At 44.6% G+C, this 21,358-nt stretch overlaps 1 protein-coding gene across 1 annotated transcript in view; it reads right to left on the bottom strand.

Annotated features, from left to right (window-relative positions):
* Positions 1-21,358, bottom strand: part of DNAH8 (dynein axonemal heavy chain 8) — a 621,721-nt gene that overhangs the window by 373,185 nt on the left and 227,178 nt on the right. Inside the window, exon 29 of the mRNA XM_075064269.1 lies at positions 16,322-16,448. Coding sequence (XP_074920370.1) covers positions 16,322-16,448 — 127 coding nt within the window. The remainder of the gene's footprint in view (positions 1-16,321; positions 16,449-21,358) is intronic.

The following is a 21,358-nucleotide window of genomic DNA, read 5'->3' as shown; positions in this document are numbered from 1 at the left end:
GCTATGTGACAGGAGAGCGAGATCATCTGCGAAGTCCAGGTCTTCAAGGGACAAGAAGGGGGGAAGTTAATAATTCCATTCTTAGGCCTGGTCTACACTAGTCAGTTATTTTGGAATTAGCCGAGTTAATTCAAAAAAAAAATGAATCTGACCACAGCAGTAAACCAGTTTTTTCAATTTAAAGGGCTCTTTAATCCGATTTCTGTACTCCACCTCAGCAAGTGAAGTAACGCTTGAATCAAGATCGCAATCCCGGGTTAAAGGTATTGCCGACACAATTTGACATTATTGGCCTCCAGGAGCTATACCAGAATGCTCCCTGGTGACTGCTCTGGACAACACTCTTAATTCCGATGCACTAGCCAGGTGGGCAGGAACAGCCCCAGGAACTTTTGAATTTCATTTCCTATTTGGTCACCATCAGCACAGTCCACCATCACAGGCAACTATGCAGAGTCCACCATCACAAGAAATCACGCAGTCCCAGATTTGCAGACAAGCTCCAGCATGGTCCGAACGAGAGGTACTGGATTTCATCGCATGTTGAGGAGATGAATCTGTTATGGCAGAACTACGTTCCAAAAAATGGAATGCAAATAAGTATGCTCCAGGGCCATGACAGAAAGACTCTACTCCAGGGACACAGAGCAGTGTCGTACAAAAATCAAGGAACTCAGGAAAGTGTACCAAAAAGCCAAGGAGACAAACGGGCAAGCTGGGTCACATCCCCATACATGCTGCTTCTACAGTGAGCTGCATGCAATTATGGAGGGTGACACCACCACTACCCCAGCACTGTCCATGGTGCTGCAAGGGCGGAGTTGCATGTAGTGAGGAGGATGTCATTGGAGGGCAAAGAGAAGGAGGAGGAGAAGGAGGAGGACAGTGCACAGGCGGCAAGAAGGGAATCCGCTTTCCCTCCTAGCCAGGAACTATTCTTAATGCTGGAGCCAATAGCCTCCCCTCGCTCCCAAGGCAAGCTCCCGGACCATGACCCTGGAGAAGGTGCTTCTGGTGAGTGAGAGCCTGATCAGAGCCATGCAGTGGAGGACTGGGGGAAAACCCAGCCACGCTGGGCTGTTTGCGTTTAGTTTAAAGAGCTCATCCCTGCTCAGAGCCTCATCGGAGCCACACAGTGGGTGCGGGGAGTGGGTAGGAGGGTGTTGTGTGATGCAATCATTCCAGAGAGCCCGCAGCCCTCCTTTTATTAGGCAAATCCACCAGACATTGCTTGCTATGGGAAAGGGGGACCGGCAATTTGAAAGCATTGAAATGAATGCAGAAGCAGCAGAACCCTGCGTGCCCCTAGTGTTTGCCATGGCTGCTTGCAAGCTGAATTCTGTTGCCCGGCTGTGTGTGATGGTTTACTCACACCAAAGTGGCAGGCACTTCAGTACAAGAGGCAAAATGCTAACTTGTATAGAAAGAACATTTTCTGTGTATTATGAATTGCCTGTTTAACTGAGAAAGAGTGTCCCTTTTGTTCTCTGAAATGTATCTTTTAAAATATTACCCTCCCTTTTTCTCCTCACGCAGGTGCAAATGTTTCAATGCGGCACCTATCTACTCTGTCCCAGAGGCTGGTCCAGATTGGAAGATGGAAAAAAAGAACTTGGGATGACATGTTTGCTGAGCTCATACAGTCCTCCTGCATGGATAGGGCTCAGCTGAATGCATAGAGGCAAACAATTGCAGAGTCATAGAATATCAGGGTTGGAAGGGACCTAAGGAGGTCATCTAGTCTAACCCCCTGATCAAAGCAGGACCAATCCCCACACAGATTTTTTCCCCCAAATCCCTAAATGGCCCCCTCAAGGACTGAGCTCACAACCCTGGGCTTAGAAGGCCAATGCTCAAACCACTGAGCTATCCCTCTCCCTGTAAAGCATTACAGGAACATGAAGAGAGGAGGGGCGTGTGTGATGAGAGCAGGCAGGGCGCTATGATCAAGCTCTTGGGGGAGCAAACTGACATACTACACTGTATGATGTATCTAATGTGGGAAAGGCAGCAAGACCAGACTGAAGCTGCAGCCCCTGTATAACCGCCCTTCCTCCTCCCCAAGTTCCATAGCCTCCTCACTCAGATGCCCAAGAACACAAGGGGGGGAGGTTACGGGGACCCACACACTCAATCCCAGAGGATTGCCCAAACAGCAGAAAGCTGGCATAGGTGAACTTTTGATTTGGTTTCTGGACTTGTCTTTCCCTCCTACTCCTCCACCCCACAACCCAATACCTCCCCTTCCCCAGGTCTACCTTCTGATTTCTCTCAATGTGTTGTGCAACAAATAATAAAGACTGGTTTTTTAAACAATTTTGACTTTATTTCCTTTCATATATACAGGGGCCGGGTAACTTCAAGAGAAACAAATACAACTGTCACATCGTACCCTGGCCAATCTGCTGTTTGGGCAATCCTCTGGGATTGAGTGTGTGGGTCCCCGTAACCTCCCCCCCTTGTGTTCTTGGGCATCTGAGTGAGGAGGCTATGGAACTTGGGGAGGAGGAAGGGCGGTTATACAGGGGCTGCAGCTTCAGTCTGGTCTTGCTGCCTTTCCCACATTAGATACATCATACAGTGTAGTATGTCAGTTTGCTCCCCCAAGAGCTTGATCATAGCCAATCATACCCTGGCCAATCAAAGCTTCTCCGATGTGCAGCATGCCCTGCTGCACTCTTCTAATCGCCCTGTTGTCTGGCTGTGCGAAATTAGCCATCAGGAGAGTTGCCTCAACCTCCCACCCTGCCATAAATGTCTCCCCTTATTCTCACAGATATTGTGGAGCACAAAACAAACAACAATTACAATTGGAATATTGGTTGTGCTGAGATCTAACCAAGACAGTAAACTGCGGCCAGTGTGCTTTCAAATGTCCAAAAGCACACTCTACCACCATTCTGCACTTGCTCATCCTATACTTGAACTGCTTCTTACTACTGTCCAGGGTGCCTTTGTACAGCTTCATGAGCCATGACATTAAGGGGTAGGCTAGGTCCCAGAGAATAACTATAAGCATTTCAACATCCCCAACAGTAATTTTCTGGTCTGGGAAGTAAGTCCCTTCCTGCAGCTGTTCAAACAGACCAGAGTTCCTGAAAATGCAAGCGTCATGCACCTTTCCTGGCCATCCCACGTTGATGTTGGTGAAACGTCCCTTGTGATCCACCAGTACTTGCAGCACCATGGAAAAGTACCCCTTGCAGTTTACATACTGGCCACCCAGGTGTGCTGGCCAAGATAGGGATATGCATTCCGTCTATCGCCCCGCCACAGTTAGGGAACCCCAGTGCATTAAAGCCATCCACAATGGTCTGTACATTTCTCAAAGTCACTATCCTTGATAGCAGCTGGTCAATGATTGTCTTGGCTACTTGCTGCACAGCAGCCCCCACAGTAGATTTGCCCACTCCAATCTGATTCCCGACTGACTGGGTAGCTGTCGGGCGTTGCAAGCTTCCACAGTGCTATGGACACTCGCTTCTCAACTGTGAGGGCTGCTCTCATTCTGGTGTCTTTGAGCTTCAGGGCAGTGGACCACAAGTCACAAAGTTCCATGAAACTGGCCCTATGCATACAAAAGTTTTGCAGCCACTGGGAATCATCTCAGACCTGCAACACTATGCAGTCCCACCAGTTGTGCTTGTTTCCCATGGCATGAACCTGGCCCAATGCCACCATGATCTCCCAATCACCACATGCTGTGCTTCTAGGAACATCTGTGTCCATGTCCTCATCAGCATAGTAATCGCGCTGTTATCGCTTCCTCACCCGGTTTTGGAGGTACTGCACTTCCTGCTGGATAATGTGTGAGGTATTTACAATGGTCAAACTGCAGTGGAGATCTGAGTGGGCTCCATGCTTGCCACACTATGGTGCCTGCACGGGTAATCCTGGGGACAAAATGTAGGAGAGCTGTTCAGTTCAAGATGGCCTATAAAAGGTGGAAAATGGTTGTCTTCTGTAACTTTCATGGAGGCGAGAAGCTCGCTAGAGCTGCAAGAGCAGGAAAGCAGAGTTTGTGGCAGAAGCTGTGTGGCTCAGTTCACGATGGCCGACAAACGGCAGAAAATGGTTGCCTTCTGTAGCTTCCATGGGAGCCCAGGACAGACAACATGAAGAAATTTGCTAGCGCTGCAAGAGTGGGAGAGCAGACTTTGCGGCAGAAGCTGTGCAGCTCAGTTCACAATGGCCGAAAAAAGGCAGGAAATGGTTAGATAAAAGGGTAGCTAGAAAGACAAGAGGACATGCGAGGTGGATTCATAGTACAGGAGTACATAGTGCCCCGTATTGCACTGTCTGCTGGCAGTATGGCGTCTGCAGCTTGAGGTCTTCAAATCACAATTTGAAGACTTCAATAACTCGGACATAGGTTAGGGGTTGTATAGAAGTGGATGGGTAGGGTTCTGTGGCCTGCTTTGTGCAGAAGGTCAGACTAGATGATCATATTGGTCCCTTCTGACCTATGAGTCTATGAGTCTGCCGTAGCTTTCACAGAGGGAGGAGCGAGTGACGAAACACATCCAGAAACACCCACGAGAATGTTTTTGCCCCCTCAGCACCATTAGCGGGATAGCTATCCACAGTGCATCGCTCCAACATTTGATGCTAGCCTTGGTACTGTGGACACACTCCACCGAATTCACATGCTTTAGTAGGGACACACAACACCGAATGTATAAAATTGCTTCTGAAAATTCAAATAGAATAATTTTGAATTAATTTCGTACTGTAGACGTACCCTTAGTTTGATCTTTACTGAACAGGTAGAGTTTCTTTAAGTCCAGAACAGACTGTATTTTAACATTTTTCAAATTTTTTTTAAAAAAAACCCAACAGAATAAATGCCTGAGAACTAGTGCTGGAACATTTTCTATGGCTACAACGTACAAGTGACGTACGATTAGGACTTTCATTGTTTTTCAATGTATGTGAGGAGATGCCATTTATTAGTTACAACAGAGCAAATTACAGGATGTATCTATCCTTAATGATTTCCAAGACCCTGGTTGGGTTTTGCCCTTTGGAAAATATGATTTGATCTTTTTTAAAATTAAAAGCAGCCTGACTGTTGGAGTAGCATCTTCTGCCTTCTCTGATCCATGTTCTTCAGGCGTTACCTCTGCACTACGAATTCTGTCTTCTGGTTTGTGCATTCTAATATCTCTAAAATAATACTTGCCTATAATGGTGTAAAATCTCAGCTTTTCTTACTTGTGGGAAAGTAGAGAATACTTGTCTCTTTAACTGGACTGTGGAACAGCTCTCTAACCAAGGGTTCTCTAAATATCTCTTCCTTAAATTTATATATGCCACAACCATAGTGCTGGCTGAATCATATCCAGACATTTCAGGATTTTAGTCAGAAAATCATTTAAGCTGATTGTCTTCAATGTGACTACTCACATGCTTAAAATTAAGAATATGTTTAAGGTGATTTTGTGAATCCAGACCTTAATGACAAAAGGGCACAGCAAACAGCTTGTTGTTCCTGTTGGGTGATGTGTCCAAAACATATTTTCAGTGTTCCTCCCCCATCTTTCAGACTGACATCTATGATAGTACTCCTGAAAAAGCGAGAGTCATTGGTTGCAGTGAATTCTGTAATTTAAATATTACACCAACAGCTTAAGCAATGGAATCAGATTCAAGTTCTGATTCAGATAGTTCTATGTTCTCTAAGCTCTATGTACTTGATCAGCGTTTTGTTTAATTTCCTCTTTATACAGTTGATCTTTATGCATGCTGTGTATAGTTATGCTTCTGTGAATGGGCTGCTCTGGTTAACCCAGCACTGAAGAGAAAAATATGACTTATGGAGAAAAATAGAAGGGATGAGCAAAAGGGTGGAAACCCTGATACCACTAAGACCTTAAAATATGGAGAAGTATCCAAGAACACAGTCTCATTTAAGGAGCCAGCTCAAATGAACGTTAGCCCAAGCAATTAAAGAACTGCTAATATATTCAAACTTTGAAGTTTTCTCACAAAATTGAATATTGCATGGGGGAGTTATCATCTCAATCCTTTTCTGATGCAGATGAACTTTCCCCATGAGACTGCTGAAGAGCAATCTCAGCTGAGAAATTTTGGAAAGGGCTCCGTAAATTCTAAATTTATCATGAATCCCACACAGAAAAGATAAGGAATTACTTGATATATTGCATCCTAAGTGGTTGTGGATGTTGAACCTTTCACCGGATAGTTATCTAAATATAGGATTACTTGAGCCTTGGCTTTATCGCTTCCACTGTGTAACAGGGTAGCTTGCCCCATAGGCAGAGATTCTGGAGCTAAGCCAACCCTGATTACAGGTTAATCTCCATCTGAGCAGGATCAGGAAACTCCCTATAAAGGGCAGCTAGTGGCTGCAGAATGCTGGGGGATGTCCAGGAAACAGAGGCTTGAGAAGTTATAGCTAGCTGGAATAGACTGAGCTGCAGGGAGCAAGATTAGCACATGCAGAGAGTTTGAACTGTGCCCAGCTATGGGAGAGAGGACTAGGAATCCGCCAGCTAAGGGGAGAGAGACATTGAACTGAGGTTGGGACCTGGCCAGCCAGCGTATATTTAAAGAGTGAATAAATTGGACCCCAGGTGGGGGGAATATTTTAATTTCCTTTGGACTGTCTTGAATTTATTGGTACCCTGTGAAGGAGACAACACAGGCAGACCACTGCAGAGCAACCTCTGATCATGAGGGGTGCTTGGGTAGCAACAAACTGCATGACACATAACCAGAACATTTTCAAGGCTGAACAGGAAAAAGGAATATTGTTAGTGTTCTTTACAGAGGGCAAATTCAAGATTCTTCTGGTGAGCTTTGTAAATAAGAATGTGTGAATACTTTCTTATAGGTCTACTGAAGAAAAACCTTGCCAGGGTTCATGACAAATTACTATCAAAGAGGAAGTTACTCACCTTGTGCCGTAACAAGAGTTCTTTGAGATGTGTATCCCTACTTCGAGTATTGATGTGTCCCTGCACTGTAGATCAGAGATTTTCAGTAGTGGTGCTCATTTGGGGTGCACATGTGCAATAGCCATCTCGCAGTGCTGTTGGCACCTCATCTACTGCACACACGACCCAACCCTTCCATTTTGTTCTCTACTGCACAGCTCAATTAGTGAACTCCAAAGTAGAGGGGAGGAGGGTGGATAGTGGAGCACCCACAGGGACACAAATCTCGAAGAACCCTCGTTACTGCGCAAGGTGAGTAACTTCCTTTTCTTCTTCAAAGTAATGTCCCTGTGGGTGCTCTGCTTCAGGTGACTGTAGAGCAGTGCCCCACTGTGGACAGAAGGGGATTTGGATTTGCATGAGTTGTTTCAGAAAGCACAGTAAGGCCTAATATAGTGTCTGACATAGAACACTGGATGATGACATAGTGTTTTGCAAAGGTGTGCTCAGAAGCCCAGGTGGCAGCCCTGCATATGTCTATCAGAGGGACATTGTTCAGGAAGGCTATAGACGTAGCAATGGAACATGTGGAGTGTGATTGGATCCTTTGTGGGGGTCCTTGTTATGCAGCCAATAGCAAAGTTGGATACATGTAGAGATCCACTTAGATAGTCTCTGGGTTGATATTGCACATCCTTTAGAGTGTTCTATTGTGGAAATAAACAGCCTTGGAGATTTTTGGAAGGGCTTGGTTCTGTCTAAGTAAAATGCTATGGCTGACTGACATCAAGTGTAAGTAGGATGACCTCTTGTGAGTTTCCATTTGGTTTTGGGTAAAACGTGGGAAGGCGTATGGGTTAGTTTATGTGAAAGGGCGTCGATATTTTAGGCAACAATTTTGGATGTGGTCACAACGTGACCTTGTGTTTAGAAAACATGGTGAAGGGGACTCAGCCATCAGTGCCCCAATTTTACTGACTCATCTGGCTGAGATGATCGCAACCAAGCACACAGCTTTCAGAGACAGATGAAGGAGTGAAAGGCTCAAAACAGGCTCTGGTGAGGCATTTAAGTACAAGATTCAAGTCCCATGGGGGTGTAGGTTGTCAGACTTCCATGTAAATGTTTTGTATACAAATGAGGAAGCGTTTAGTGATTGGGTGTGCAAAGACTGACGTTCCATCCCACTTATGGTGAAAGGTCACTAAGTGTACTTCAGTTGAGCTTATAGATAAGCCCGAGTCTTTCAATTCCACTATGTAGTTCATTACAATCGGGAGAGGCGCCGTGACTGCAATTAACTGTTTTTGTTGGCGCCATAGTGAGAATCTCTTCCATTTTTGGAAGGAAGTATTGCGAGTAGTGGATCTCTTACTATTTAATAACATGTTTCACTCTTTCCAAGCAGGCTAATTCATTGTGTTGGAACCATGTGGGAGCCATGCTCAGAGGTGAAGTTTCTCTGGATTTGGGAGGTGAGTCCAGCCTTTGGTCTGTGAGAGGAGATCCACCTACAAGGGAAGAGCTCATGGACTGCACACTGCCAAGCACGTCAGGTAAGGGAACCAAGTCTATCTGGGCCACATTGGAGCAATCAATATGACATGGGCCCTGTTGGTCCATATTTTGTAAATGACTTGTGAGATTAGAGGTATTGGTGGGAATGCGTACATGAGTGCTGCGTCCCATTTGATGAAGAAGACATCCCCTAGTGACTAGGGCGCTATAAAGGAGGCACTCGTGGTTCATTCCAGATGCAAAGAGATCTACAGATGAAGATTCCTATTTCTGAAATATCGATTGGAGGACACTGTCGTGTATTTCCCATTCGTGTTACTGGAGATATGTCTGCTTAGAATGTTCTTTCTTATATTCTGGCACCCAGGGAGGTAAGATGACATGATGGTTATGTTGTTATGTATGCACCAATTCCATAGTTTCTTGGCTTCAATGCATAATGAATGGGAGCAAGCTCATCTTTCGTGATTGATATAGAACACATGTTGGTCAGTATCTGGATTGACTCATTCCGTATGATCGGAAGGAAGTGTCTGCATGCATTTTATACCACCCAGAGCTCTAGGAGATTAATGTGAAGTTGGGCTTCCATTGGTGACCACCTGTTTTGTACAGTGTGCTGGTCCAAGCGAGCGCCACAGTCTAGCAATGATGCATCCATCGTAATTATTAGTGATGGTGGATCCTGTTGGAAAGGGATCACTGTGCAGATATTTTCTAGTTTTGTCCACCACTTTAGGGATACAATGACTCTTGATGGTATCGTTACTCTTTTGTTTAGACTGTGTTAGATTGGGATGTATACTGAGCTCAGCCAGCCCTATAGGCAATGCCTATGCAATCTCATGTGTCTTACCACAAATGTTATGGCCGCATGTGACCTAACAGTTGTAGGCAGGATCTGGCAGACATTTGAGGGTTGGTGACAGTCGTAATGAGGTTGTTTAGTGTTAGAATCTGGGGCCAAGTAACGATGCTCTGGCCTGCGTAGAGTTGAGATAGGCTGCAATGAATTCCAGTTGTTGCACCAGGGTTAGGGCTGATCTTTGTACATTTATTTGCAACTCCATGGTCTAGAACATGTTCTGAACCACGTTTGTCTTTTCTTTCTTAGTCGTAGCTTTCAGTAGACAGTCGTTAAGGTCTGAGAAGATCATTACCCACTGTTTTCGCAAGTGGACTGCCACTACTGCAAGGGTTTTGGGAAAAAATTTGTGGGGCAGTGGAGAGGTGAAAGGGTAGTGCTCTGTCCTGGTAATGACTGGTTCCCACTGTGAATCACATAAAGTGCCTGTGCGCAAGATGTATGGTAATATGGAAATAAGAATCTTGAAAGTGAGTGCTGAAAACCAACCCCCATGTCTACCGCTGGTATAATCGTGGCCAGTGTGACCATTTTCAATCTGTGGATTCACACAAATTTGTTGAGCTTCTGAGGGCCAAGATGGGTTTCTTTTTGGTGAGAAGATAATGGGAGTAAAAACCCTTCCCTCTGTATTGAGTTGGAACTTGCTCCACAGAATCCAATTGTAGAAGATGGTTCACTTTTTGTTGTACGAGGTGCTCATGAGAAGGGTTCCTGAAGAAGGATGGGGAAGAGGATAAGGTAGGAGGGTGGGAAAAAAAGTGGATGGTGTAGCCTGATCTTATGATCTCCAGTATCCATTGATCCATTGTTATTGCTCCCAAGCATGGAAGAATGGGTGCAGGCAGTGGCCAAAATGGTGGGTGGAAGTAGTTGATAACACCATGTTGCGGGGGAGGTTGTTCAGATTCTTGACCAAAACTTCAAAACAGTTGTTTGGTCGTGGTTGTTTGTGAAGTTGAGGACTGATTTTGAGGGGTCCTGAGTCTTTGCAGCCATTATTTGTTCCTGTTAGGTTTGAATTGTCATTTTTGTGGATGGGGGAATGAGACACCCTTTTGGTACAGTTGGTACCGACACCTTCTGGTAAGTGGGATGCTTATACCTAAAGTGTGCACGGACCTGTGAGTCCTTCACTGAGTGAAGGGCATTGTCTGTTTTTGTGGATGGGTAGATCCTCAACCTTGAGTTGGAGCTCTTTCAGGATACCGGACGACTGCAACCATGAGGTCCTGCACATTACTACACCCATGGCCGTCATTATTTCAGTTGTGTCTGCTTCGTCCATAGAGGCCTGTAGGGCTTTTTGGACAATTAGCTGTCCCTCCATCATTATGGCTTTGAACTGTGGTCATTTTTCTTCTGGTAAATCCTCAATAAATTCTTGCAGCTTACCATAATTGTCAAAGTTATATTTGGTTAGGAGAGCTGAGTAATTGGCAACCTGGAATGGTAGTATAGCTGACGAGTACACTTTTTGGCTAAAAAGGTCTAAACCGTTATGTTCTTTGTCCTGGGGAGTGGATCAATATTGGAATTGTTTGCTCCAGTAGTTGGCAACTAGGGAATTAGGTTGCAGATGTGAAAAAAGGAAGTCGATCCTTTTAGCTGGGACAAAGTATTTTCTGTCTGCTCTTTTGCTGGTAGGCAGTATTGTCGAAGGCCTCTGCCAAATGTTCTCAACTGGTACCATTATTGCATCATTTATTGGTAGTGCTAATTTAGATTATACAGATGTGTGTAGGATTTCCAACAGCTTGTGGTGGTTTTCTTGCATCTCCTTCAGCGGTATGTCTTGGCCGGCAGCTACCCTTTTAAAGAGTTCCTGGAATTGTTTTCAGGTCATCCACTATGGTTGGAGGCAGTGGCATTACTGCTTCATTGGGGGGAAGAGGATAAGTTGTGGGCTGGTGAAATGCTGTCTTGGTCTGTGTCTTCTTCTCTCTCTTCTGATAAGCCCTCTGGTGCCTCTGATGTCTCACAGCTTAGGGATGATGGAGATGATCGGATTTCACTCCTGCCTGGAGTCAGGCGTCTGGTGTAGAGAGCCCTATACACCACCCATGAGTCCCAGGGGGACCACTACATTGGAAAGGGTATCACTGGACAGATGCAGGGTTCCTCATACCATTGCTGCATTCCATGACTCTGACGGGTCTTAGTTTTCATTGCTTCCCATGGAGGTCTATGTTCTGTGGGAGAGGAGTGTTAGGAGGAGAAGGGGTTCCCATGTAAATCCTCATCATCATCACTGGAGATGGGTGGGGGAACAGGTAAGGAGTATCTGCTCCAATATTCAGCCTGGGGATCTATCAGAGCCGAGCTGGGATGATTGTGGCACTGAAGAAACTGTAATGTATCTGTGTTGCAGAAACTGTTGTGGAGCCGCCTGTTTTGGTGCCAATGGTGCCACTGTTGTAGATTTGGTCAGTGCTGTGACCGATTTACATGTAGCCTTCATCAGGACAGTCGATGCCATTCTCGGTCTATCAGTCAGTGCCAATGACTCTGTCGGTGCTGGCAGCATTGCCAACAGTATGGGTCTCAGTACTGTGTCAAGCACTGGGGTGGTTGATGCCGTAGAGAAGGAGGCGCGTCTGTGACTCGACTCCTTATCGGTGCGGTGAGGTTCTGCAGAGGTCCGTAAGAGGACGGTGCCAGAGGTGCCCAGAGCCTCAAAAGTGCTAACGCTAGCTGAGCTCAGCACCAAGGACAGCGACCTCACTGAGGACCTCGTCTTTTATTGCCTGTCCCTGTGAGGGGAGGTCATGGCTCACTTCCTAGAAAATCTGGAAGACTGAGCACTTTCTTTAGCAGAGGTTTTGCCCAGGGAGCCATCTGCTGATGCTGGTTTTGGTCCTGTATCAGTAGGCTGAAGGGACTTTTCCATTAGGATCATTTTGAGGTGAAGGTCTCTGTTGCATCGTGCCCTGGTTTTCAGGTTACTACAATGGACGCTTTTTGGAGGGACATGTGTCTCCTCCAAACATCGGACACACATAGAGTGGCCATCAGAGACTGGCATTGCCTCACAGCAAGAGTCACATCTTTTAAAGCCTGGAGAACCAGGTAACATGACTGTTAAGAGTTCGACATTGGGGAAGGGGGAAATAACAATAAAAAAGTTTGATATTTTTTGTTTTTGTTTTGGAAAAGGGTATCTAAACTAAACAAGACGTACTAAACTACTACTAACTTATTTCTTTCTAGATTTAACAAAGAGGCAGCACTGCCACTGAGCTCTGTCTCCAGCCAAAGACAGTTCAGAAGGAACTGAAAGGGTCGGGTTGTGTGCACACTAGATGAGATGCCAATGGCACATGCGCCGTGACTGAGCTTTCCTACTGAAAATTTCTGATCTATGGCACAAGGATGCACCAACACCTGAAGTGGAGCACCCACAGGGACACTACACTGTGTGCAAAGAAAAAAAGCTTCCTCTACAAGTTTTTATATTAGAAAAACTGATTTAAACAGCTGAGGTAAAGCACTGGTCTTTTTTCTTCTGACCATCTATGAATCATAAAGGGAAGAGAGCTGACTTTTCCTTCTGTTTCCTTTGGACGGATGTGATGAAGAGCTTTGGAAGGCCTCAAGTTAAGGGGTTGACAAAATCTGTAAGCATAGCCACCTTTGACTATAGATATCATTCACAGGACAGAGGTAACTCCTTCCACTCCCTCAAATATAAGCAGAATGTGATCCTCAAAAAGAAAAGAGGGCTTGATTCAACACTTATTTTGAACAATAGTATAGCGTGAGCAGGATGACTGAATAGTTTGCAAGTTGTGTTGCATCAGAACTCTCCCTTGGGATAATAAGACAACTGAAATTTGAGATGAATTTTGTTTGAAAATCTAAAAAACGAAAATTTACCATACGAGGTTTTGCTCAAAGCTCCAGATTTTTCTTATTCGTCACATGGAAGGGTCCCTAACATCCAGGCTGTAGTAAGATGAGGCCTTGAAACATAAACCCTTGTATCAGAGGCCCGGTATGAGGCCTAAGGCCTGAACTAAAGTAATGGTCAAGACTTTGTTAATATAAAGATTGTTTATGTTAACATAAAGAAACATTAAGCTGTGAGCAAGAGGCAGGCTCTGCTCAGAGTCTGGCAAGGAGAGGGCTAATGTTGCAAAAATACACATACTTAAAAGGTACTGGACACTAGAGATATAAACATCTGCCAGGATAGGACCAAGAAAACTCCAATACTTGCACATTCCACACAGATAACAAGGAACACACTGACCCATCCTAAAGACAGGGGCAAAAGCGTAATATGATGGATAGAGTTGTTTGTTCAAACTAACATGTACAAGGTGAAAGGTGGCACCCTAACACATAGAGGGGTTGTACCTCAGTAGGAGATGGACAGGGTCTTAAATGAGGCCCTTTCACATCTGTCTGTATTGTAAGCTCCCATAACGGTGAGCCTTCCATGATCACTTTGAGAGAGAGAGAGATCATATACTCCAAGGAGATTCTGGAAGACTGGAGCTGCTCAGTCATGCAACAGAAAGGCATTTGGAGGCATAGTGAGCAGCCTTAATGAAGGGCCTCCAATAATGTACAGAGCTGTAGTTCGTGTTACTGGTATGCACACAAGAATAATCCATATTTGACTATGCTGAAATTTCTGGCCCCACTGGTGTCAGCAAAAGGTGACGCTGGCATCAGCAAAAGAAATCTGTGTGATGGGTTGGAGCACAGAAATCCCCTTGGAAACTGCCAACTGATATGCCAAGACTACTTCTGTCCTTGCTTTCCCTGCCAACTTGGGACTCCAGCATCCTGTCTTGTTGAGCCAGACATGCCAGTCTGCTCCTCCACAGACCCAGCGTCTGAATCATGTGCCTCAAAGCTGCAGACTTAACTGAAAACAATTTAAGAAGTGTTCCTGTCTATAACACTCAGATGCCCAACTCCCAATGGGGTCCAAACCCCAAATAAATCCATTTTACCCTGTATAAAACTTATACAGGGTAAACTCATAAATTGTTCACTCTCTATAACACTGATAGAGAGGTATGCACAGCTGTTCTCTCTCCCCCCAGTTATTAATACATAATCTGGGTTAATTAAAAAGCAAAAAGTGATTTTATTAAATACAGAAAGTAGGATTTAAGTGGTTCCAAGTAACAGCAGGAAGAACAAAGTGAATTACCAAGCAAAATAGAATAAAACACGCAAATCTAAGCCTAATACAGTAATAAAACTGAATACAGATAAAATCTCACCCTCAGAGATGTTTCAATAGGTTTCTTTCACAGACTGGATGCCTTCCTAGTCTGGGGACAATCCTTTCCCCTGGTACAGCCCTTGTTCCAGCTCAAGTGGTAGCTAGGGGATTCCTCATGATGGTTGCTCCCCTTTGTTCTGTTCCACCCACTTATATATCTTTTGCATAAGGCAGGAATCCTTTGTCTCTCTCTCAGTTCCCACCCCTTCCTTCTCAATGGAAAAGCACCAGGTTAAAGATGAATTCCAGTTCAAGTGACATGATCACATGTCACTGTAAGACTTCATTACCCACTTGCCAGCACGCACATATACAGGAAGACTTACAAGTAAAACAGAACCATCTACAGTCAATTGTCCTGGTTGATGGGAGCCATCAAGATTCTAAACCACCATTAATGGCCCACCCTTTGCATAATTACAATAGGCCCTCAGAGTTATATTTCTAGTTTCTTATACAAGAGTGATACATTTATACAGATAGGATGACCACACTCAGTAGATTATAAGCTTTGTAATGATACCTTATAAGAGACCTTTTGCATGCAGCATATTCCAGTTACATTATATTCACACTAATTAGCATATTTTTATAAAATCATATAGAGTGCAACATCACAAACTGAAGCTCATATTCACTGAAGGAGGTGAGGAAAGAAAACAATGTGTCTTCTTTTTCAGCTTATAACCCTGTTACGGACCAGAATGCCTCCTCTTCTCCAACTTCTTGATCCAAGCGGTTTCAGCAGGGAATTTGGAGCCAAAGTCTTGATGCCAGTCAGAAATAATCATGTTGGTGCCAGCTGGGTACTCAACTCTGGTGAGGGCTTCCTCTGCCTCGCACAGTGCCAAGAAGCCTTTGTCCAGCATTAGTGGTGCTTGGCAGAAGGTTCAACAACAGAGGATGGTCTTGGAGAGCAGATCTCAGACCTGATATGCAGGGAAGTACCAAGATGGATAGGCCTCTTTTTGGAAAACCTCACCACAGAGGCTGGCTTTACTACTCCCAATGGAACAGCTGCATTAGCCATTGTTGTAGGCTCTAGAAACCATGTACACTACAGGAATCAAACACCTCCTTCCAGGCACAGGAAGTAAAGACATAGCAAACTGCACGAGGACACAGAATGGGTCTCACCCAGGTATATAAGGCATCTAACATAGGAGTCCATCTCAGGAATTATCACTGACCAGGATATACAGTTTTTAAAGCTCCTATGGGTAGGGCCCCACCAAATTCATAGCCATGAAAAACGCATCATGGACCATGAAATCTAGTTTCCCCACCATGAAATCTGGTGCTCTTTTGTGTGCTTTTAACCTATACTATACAGATTTCACTGGAGAGACCAGCTTTTCTCAAATTGGGGGCACTGACCCAAAGGGAGCTGCAAGGAGGTCACAAGGTTATTTTAGGGAAGTCATGGTATTGCTACTCTTACTTCTGCACTGCCTTAAGAGCCAGGTGTCTGGCAGGGTGGCTGTTGGCTGGGCGCCCAGCTGTGAAAGTGGCACTCTGCCAGCAGCAGCACAGAAGTAATAGTAGCAGCACTGCAAACCCTCCTTGAGAACCTCCTCACCTCCAACTCCTTTTTGGTCAGGACCCCTTCAATTGTAACATCATCAAATTTCAGATTTAAATACCTGAAATAAGGAAATTTATGATTTTTAAAATCCTATGACTGTGAAATTGACCAAAATGGACCACAAATTTGGTAAGGCCCTAAATATAAATATTATATTCATTATATTATATTATATTATATTATGTACAAAGAAAAAAGAGAAATTTTCTTACCTGTATGTAATTCAATTGGACCTACAAGAATTGTAGGTTTTAAATCCTCAATCTCTTGTTCAAAAGTAGCATAATGAAGAATTTCTGCTCTGATTTCAGTCAGAGAGGGACTGCTAGCCAGAAATTGCTGTGGGTAGTTTAAACATTCAGTTAATAAATGGTCTTTTTATCTCATCAGTAAAACAAATCTTAATATTACATATTACATTTTGAATGTGTAAAAGTTGTGAACCTAAAAGGCCAAATTCTGAACTCCCTGCAGTAATGGGGTGTTCACCCCACATTAGCCCTGAAGGGGTTAAGGTGGTCAAGGAGGAGACACTTAACCTCTAAGTTACACCTGACAGGAGACTCAGGGAATTATAAGTACTAATTGCAGATGAAGTCCAGCTGAGGGAGAAGATGGAAAATGGTTAGCGGAGATATGTAATAGCAGGAGGATGCAGGGAGAGAGTCTGAAGTCATTCTCCAGGAGCAGAGGTGGGGAGGAGGAAAACCACGGGGAAAATAAGCCCTGGGTTTCGAGCCTTGGAAGAAGGGTGAACCCCAGAGAAGTTGTGAGGAAAGAAACCCTAAGAAGGCTGGATAGAAAGAAGCCCAGGAAATATCTGCAAGGATGGGGACTGTATAGACTTTGGCAGCTGTTTCCCTGGGCTTTTTCATACCCTACCTTCTCAGGCTTTCCTTCTCCACCTCTTTGGGTAAACCCCATCCCTCAGGGTCAGGATCCCAGAGCTTCTGCTCCCCCCTGAGATTTCTTCTTCTCTCCTGACTAGGCCCAGAGAGTGACTGCAGACTTCCACATTGCAGCCCTCTTCTGCTCTCACATCCTGGCTTTTCACAAGCCTCATCTACTTCTGCCCAGATGGGCTCAATCTTCAATTAGTGCTTGTCTGTTAAGCCTAAATTTCCCTCCAGGTGCAGTTTTCTAGTTTAATTGGCCCCTATTGGGCCCCTTTGCTCCTTTAGGGCTAGTAAGAGATAAACTCTCCATCATAACAACACAATGAAAGAGCTGCATCAAATATATGTGTGCTTCCCACAACTGTATGGACAAATTGAGTAATTCCATGCACAAGTATCAGTATGTACATGCAACTATAGGATTTTGTCCTGCAACTGTCTATGTGCTTGGTTTTACCATTACACGGGTCTTTGAAAATTTGGTCCTCAGCACATTAAAATAGCAAATTATATATTCATTGTTGTTGTGGATGTATTAATTATCTAGTATTTCTTCTTAGACTATAAATCTTAGAGTAAAGATGTAATTTTTGATGTGCAGTTGGGCACATAATTACTGTTTTGTTTAAAAAAAGGGAAAAAACCAAGGTAGAGCTATAAAATAACTCAGTGTTAGACATTGTACACCATACTGTTATGTCATGTTGGAACACAAAATTCTGCTTGAAAGATTTTCCTTTTGGAATCCTGAAGACAAGCATACTCCAACTCTTCTCTTGAAGTGGCCCCAACTCCTTCTCACTGCTGAGTGCCCCACCTTTCCCTCCTCTGTCTTGACTGAGTATCAAGTGATGAAAGCTCCTTCCTCTACTCCCAGTCTCTTATCTGAGTACAGATTAACTTCAGGCTCCATGCCAGCCTCTCTTTCTCAATACACTCTCCATATGTCTGACACCTCTCTTTTGCAGGTTCCTTCCATGAAAATGCATACAGGACAGGCAGTGAGGGGAAGCTGGACATATTGAGAAGGCAAGCTGCATGAACCGGGTGATTCCCAGCAGGATTGAAATGGAGCAAGGTAGGATTGTGTCTAAGCAACAGTCCCAACTATGATCAATATGCGACCGAAGAAACCCAAACTCACTGTATTTCCTAGTAATAGCTCCCTACAATCTATTCTAGGAAACTGGACAGTTCTAATTATAATTAATAATTTAAAATTGAAAAGTGTCATAAGGATAAATTTTCTGCAGCAAAGAAAAAGAATGTATCAGTTTATTTAAATGGAATATAAATGTAACTGCACTTCTGCTTCCATTCTGTTTTCAGTTTTCAAATCAGAATAGTCAAACACAAGTAACAGAGGTGCTGTCTTTTGAATAACAGGTTATTTAATCATAATTGGAGGTTTTTGAGAGTGTTTTCTTTGTACAGGCACAGCTGTGGAATGTGTCCTTGGATGCTGCAGGACTTCAGAAACTTCTAAAAGAGCAGTGTCCATCGAGTGCTACATGAACTTTCTCTCACGTTACCAAATATCCCGGGCTGAAGTTATATGGAAGAGATGCAGTCCCCAACTATCTCATTTCCTTCTGCTGAACCTCAGGGTTCAAATCTCACCTAAGAACTGTCAGGAAGAAGGGAATATGGGTGGATAGTGTGAATATGCAGAGGCAACAGAGAACACCAGTTACTATCAACTAACATTTTCTCCTTCATAGTGCCCTCTGCGTGTGCCCACTACTTGGTGAGAGTTTAGCTAGCAGTACAAACCATATGAAGAGGTGGGTGGAGGAGCACTAGTCGAATAGAGACCAAAGAACTTACCTCTCAAAACAAACATCTATCATGGGTACTAAGGGTATTTCTACACTGTGATACAAAATCCACACCACTGAGTTTCAGAGCCCAAGTCAGCTGACTTGGGCTCACAGGGCTCAGGCTGCAGAGCTATAAAACTGTGGTGTAGACCAGAGGTCCCCAAAGTGTGGGGCACGCCTCCCTAAGGGGGCATGGATGAACGTTCAGAGGGGCGCGGCGGGGCCAGAGCAACCCCCATGGGGGCGGGAGGGAGCGCCATCCAGCCCCATACCAGCCCCTAGCCTCAGCTGCTGGCCACGGCTCCATTCCCGATCCAGGTCCTAGGCTGAGGACAAAGCTGGGAGTGGAGCTGCACCTGGCCACAGGCCTGCTGCTGGCGCCCACCGCAGCCTGGCTGCAGCTCCTCTCCTGTGCCCACCCCCAGCCTATGGCCACGGCTCTGTTCCTGGTCCCAGACCCAACCCCCCAGCTGGGGCCCCACTCTCAGCCCCCTTACCTTTGTCTGCATCCTTGTTCCCCTGGAGCCACGGCCCCACTCCTGGCCCAACTCTGGGGTGGGCACAGACAGGGGTAAGAGGCACAACCCTCAAAAGTTTGGGGACTGCTGGTGCAGACATTTGGGCTCAGGTAAAAGGCCAGGCCCTCGCGAGGTCTCAGAGCCCAGACTCCTGCCCAAGCCCGAACATCTACACTGCAATTTTATAGCACCACAGCCCAAGCCTCTCTAGTCCAAGCCAGCTGACCTGAGCTAGCTGTGGTCATGCCGTGGGTCTTTTATTGCAGTGCAGACATACCGTAAGTCAAGAGAGTGATTCAGAGTAGAAGTGTATATTAAACTCAAAATAGCAGCCCTACATATTTTCAGTAGAGATGTTACAAAGGCAGGCCATGGTTTCTTTCTTAGCCTTAGTGGAGTGAGCTCTGAGTCCATGAAAGGAAGATCAGTCAGGAGAGCCTGCACTACACTCAAATCTTGTGGCAGATACAATTGCTAGGAGAAAAGCTTTGTTTAGAGACATGTTACACAAAGAGATCTCTCCCAAGGGCTCAAATTATCCCTTCTTCATCCTCATGAGGATTAGACTGAGATTACAGATCAAAACAGGGACTTTAAATGGAGGAAAGATTGATCTGTTCTTTGAAGAAACTCTATCAACAATGACCCTTACAGCACCAGCCCACAGCAAAACAGAACAAAGAAATTGCTGAGAAAAGCACATGAATTCATGATATGGAAAGGCCCATCAATTTCAGGTAAAGCATATATTCTAGGATTGAAAAATCAGAGCAGAATATTTTGCATTTTCCAAGTAGCATTTTAATATAGATGATTTTCCACACTGAAAAGTATAAGCTGTACACTAGCAGAACAAGCACGGCAGATGAAGTTAGACTCCCATGGTCTAAGTAGCCAAACGAAGAGATTTGGGATTGGAATGTTGAATTAGATTAAGTCAACAGGAGATACAAGCAGATATAGCCATTTCTCAAGACAGCTTTTGGAGTTCTGTGAACACTGAATGTCTGGCCCAGTTTGACAAAGGGTATGTCTACACAATCTGCAGCAGTGAGCCTCCAAGTGCTAAAAACAGGTGTGTAGATATTGCAGCTAAGGCTCTAATGGTTAGAGAGGGGCTTCAGAGCATGAGCTCCAGCCCATGTCACAAATTAACAGCTCTGTCTACACATCTATTTTTTGCATTGTAGCACAAGCCTCATGAGTCTGAGTAGGTTGACTTGCAAGCTTGCTCTTGACTTCCAAGCTCTCCACTGCAGGCTGCCCCGGGCTGTGAAGATGTATCCAAAAGGACTCTTGCTTTATCTTGTTTTATTTTCCCAATTAATTGAATAATCAAGGCTTTGTTCCAATTCTAAAGGAAAATTACAGAGAGAAAATGTATGTCCATCATGCCCTTGATCATATTCTTGAACATTTCACATAAATATTGATGACAAACAAATCTGTTTCTGGGTGACTGCATTTCTGTAAGATCCAATACACCATTAACTTTTTTAGCACTGTTTGCATTAATTTGGCTGAGCACAACTCTGCTTCTTCTCAAGGACATCATCCTTGCCAGTGAGTTGCAGAAATTCCATGCTTGGTACACAGGTACTTTTGGGGTCATACTGTGTGTGACGTGCCCTTGTGTCCTCTACCATGGGCATAAAGGATGGAGCTGTCCCAACCGCCCCCCAATTCCTTTGCTAATACAGAACCCATGTTACAGGATTTTGCAACAAAGAGAAAAGACGGATGGTCATGGGATATATATTGACATCTAAGAACTACAGTTACTGTAAGGGAAGTAACCATTTCTTCTTCAACCTTGTCTGCATATATTCCACTCTTGGAGTCTCATAAGCAGTGATCTGATGCAAGGAGATGGGTGCTCAGAATCTACGTAAAGATTGTACTACAGCTCTGCCAAAAGAAGCATCAGACCTTGATGATTCTATTATGGAATTTTTTGCTGTTGTTGATTTTCAGGCCTAACTCAAGAAAGTGTCGGATATTTTGATGAACAGAAT

This window comes from Chelonoidis abingdonii, chromosome 3 (assembly GCF_003597395.2).
Source record: "Chelonoidis abingdonii isolate Lonesome George chromosome 3, CheloAbing_2.0, whole genome shotgun sequence".
In the NCBI taxonomy this organism is placed as follows: Eukaryota; Metazoa; Chordata; order Testudines; family Testudinidae; genus Chelonoidis; species Chelonoidis abingdonii.
This window is presented reverse-complemented; position numbering and strand designations above follow the sequence as displayed.